The sequence below is a fragment of the Osmia bicornis genome, unplaced genomic scaffold (genome assembly GCF_907164935.1).
Source record: "Osmia bicornis bicornis unplaced genomic scaffold, iOsmBic2.1, whole genome shotgun sequence".
NCBI classification, from domain to species: domain Eukaryota; kingdom Metazoa; phylum Arthropoda; class Insecta; order Hymenoptera; family Megachilidae; genus Osmia; species Osmia bicornis.
The window spans coordinates 11924-15250 of NW_025791290.1; the positions used below are offsets into that span (position 1 = coordinate 11924).

The window sequence follows — 3327 nt, forward strand, 5'->3', positions numbered from 1 at the left end:
ATGACGCAGGTAGAAAATGCCGACACACCCGGCTTCTACCTACCACACCACGCGGTCATAAAACCCTCCAGCACGACCACGAAACTCCGCGTAGTTTTCGACGGATCAGCCAAAACAAGCAACGGATTGTCATTGAACGACGCGTTAATGGTAGGCCCTACCATTCAAGACGACCTATTCTCCTTACTCCTACGCTTCAGAATGCATGCATTCGTTATCACCGGAGACATCGAAAAAATGTACCGCCAATTCCTCGTACGAGCGGAGGACCGCGCGTACCAACGCATCTTGTGGAGAGACGACCGCGGCAATCTGAAAACGTTCGAATTAAATGTAATCACGTTCGGACTCTCGTCGGCCCCATATTTAGCGATAAGGTGCCTTCATCAGCTCGCAGATGATGAACAAGACAAATTCCCAAACGCAACAGCAATTGTTAAGCGAGATTTATACGTCGACGATCTCCTCACCGGTGCCGACACCTTAGAAGAAGTTCGGCACATTCAAAACCAAATAGGCAAACTGCTCAGAAAGGGAGGACTTAACATCCGACAGTGGGCATCCAACGAACCAAACCTTCTCGCAGGAATTGATGCGGATCAAATTCATCCAAAAATCTTTGGAGATACTGCGATAATGAAAACATTAGGTTTGTCCTGGGACGCGCGAAATGATACCATTCGATACACCGTCGAGCTTCCGGCCACAAACAAGGTCAGCAAGCGAACCATCTTATCGACCATTGCCAAAATCTTCGATCCATTAGGCACACTTGGACCCGTTACGATCACCGCCAAGCTCTTGATGCAACGTCTTTGGCAATTAAAGGTCAACTGGGATGAATCGCTTCCCGCCAACATCCATACCGAATGGACTACATATGCCACCGAACTACAAACACTCAACAACGTTGAATTCAGTCGTCACGCAGCATTGAGAGAATCTCAACGAATGGAGATTCACGGATTTTGTGATGCAAGCGAACGAGCGTACGGAGCCTGTTTATACTTGCGTTCGATAAATAGATCTGGCCTCATCGAAACGCGCCTCCTTTGTGCGAAATCCCGCGTCGCACCTCTAAAAAGCATCACCCTCGCTCGCTTAGAACTGTGCGGCGCCGTACTACTAACATCGTTATATGCAACCGTCCGCAAGGCCATCACCCACAACATCCACGAAGTGTTTCTATGGACCGATTCCACTATCGTACTAAACTGGATCAACAAACAACCTTGCACGTTAAAAACATTCGTGGCCAATCGCGTAGCTGAGATACAGAAAACAACAGACATCGCGTTTTGGCGCCACGTCAAATCAGAAGACAACCCTGCGGATCTAGTCTCTCGAGGAGTAACACCCGCACAATTCCTCCACAACTCCCTCTGGTTTCACGGACCCAAGTGGTTTTCAACCGATCAGACCAAATGGCCAGAGTCAAGATACAGCACATCGAACGAACTTCCCGAACTAAAGAAACTCACGTGTCTCGTAACCTCAACCATTCGAAGCGACGAAATACTCACTCGGTACTCCTGTATCAAGAAACTCACTCGCATTGTGGCCTACTGTCTTCGTTTTCGCCCCAACCGACGCATCGCCGGACCTTTAACTGTCGAAGAAATTCGAGACGCCAACTTAAAAATCATCACGCTCGTACAATACAATACATTTCAGCAAGATATCAAAGACCTCAAAACCGGAAAATTCCACCCAAAGAGTAAACTTCGGTCTCTCCACCCTTTTCTGGACAAAAGGGGAATGTTACGTGTGGGAGGGCGATTACAACACTCCAATTTACCTTTTGCACAAAAACATCCCATCTTATTACCAAGGGGAAATCATTTAACCGACCTCATCATTCGTGAGTCTCACGTGAAAAATCATCACTCAGGCGTAACGGCAACGTTATATAACGTCCGACAGAAATACTGGCCCATCGACGGAAAAAACACCACACGGAAGATCATTCGTCAATGCGTAAAGTGTTTCCGGGTCAACCCACCCGCCGTCGAATACCTCATGGGTAATCTACCTGCGGCACGCGTCACCGAGAACCGACCGTTCTACAACTGCGGAGTCGACTACTGCGGTCCGTTCTATATCAAAGAAAGACGCTACCGAAACCGAGCTCGAGTCAAAACCTACGTCGCGATTTTTACCTGCTTCGCCACTAAGGCCGTACATCTTGAAGTAGCGAGCGATTTAACAACGGAAGCTTTCATCGCGGCCTTTAAACGTTTCATTGCACGACGAGGACTCTGTCGGAACGTTTACTCCGACAATGGAACAAACTTTATCGGCGCGGACAACGAATTATCGGAACTCTACAAGACCTTATCAGACGACGAGAGGTTGCGTAGATTCCTCACAGATAAGGAAATCTCATGGCATTTCATGCCAGCATTATCACCACATTTCGGCGGATTGTGGGAGGCCGCAGTCAAATCCTTCAAACATCACGTCAGACGGGTAGTCGGCGACGAACTCTTCACATTCGAACAATTCAACACATTTGTAATTGAAACCGAAGCCATTTTAAATTCTCGCCCGCTCACACCTCTTTCAACCGACCCCAATGACCCATCCGCTCTCACTCCTGGTCATCTCTTGATTGGTAATTCTTTGACTTGCCCTGCCGAGACTGATTTCAGGACAACACCGACCAATAGACTTTCACATTGGCAACACATCCAGAAGGTTAAACAAGACTTCTGGTCTAGATGGCATAAGGAATACATCCATCAACTCAACGTTCGGCAGAAATGGACCACAGGGTCCCACAATATCAAAGAAGGGACAGTGGTCGTTCTCAAAGAAGACAACCTTCCCCCCCTTTGTTGGCACTTGGGTCGCATACAACAAGTGAACCCGGGGGCAGACCGCATCATCCGAGCAGTTACCGTACGAACAGCAAACGGCGTCTACAAGCGGAACGTCAAACGATTAGCACCACTACCCGACGCAGAATCTCCCTAACAATAAGACGAACCTCACTCAGAATTTGGAACGGTGAGACCCATACGCAACATCAAACAACCCATCGTCGCGATCAATGTTGATCGATCCTAGCGATCAACGGGGGGGAGCATGTTTCGTCCGACGCGGAATACAATGCACGATGGTTCTCGAAGGTTGATTTATGACATGAACGTGCAAAACAAATTCTGGTAGAGATTAACTTTTCCACATTTTTATTAAATTTTACAACCGACAATTTCACTTTCGCGCGACAGTAAACTTTATTTTCTCGAACCTCTTTAATCCTAATACAATAGCTCCGAATTTTGCGCCTCGCCGTCCCAACAGCTCGAAGACATGTCATAAACC

The 3327-nt window shown here is 47.7% G+C and overlaps 1 protein-coding gene across 1 annotated transcript; it reads left to right on the plus strand.

Annotated features, from left to right (window-relative positions):
* Positions 1 to 2976, plus strand: LOC114882037. The gene has a single exon (XM_029198919.2). The coding sequence runs from the start codon at positions 1 to 3 to the stop codon at positions 2974 to 2976; it is 2976 nt and encodes a 991-aa protein (XP_029054752.2).
* The last annotated feature ends 351 nt before the right edge of the window (positions 2977 to 3327 follow it).

Coding starts and splice junctions, on each gene's coding strand:
- LOC114882037 (XM_029198919.2), top strand. CDS start 1: ATGACGCAGGTAGAAAATGCCGACACACCCGGCTTCTACCTACCACAC.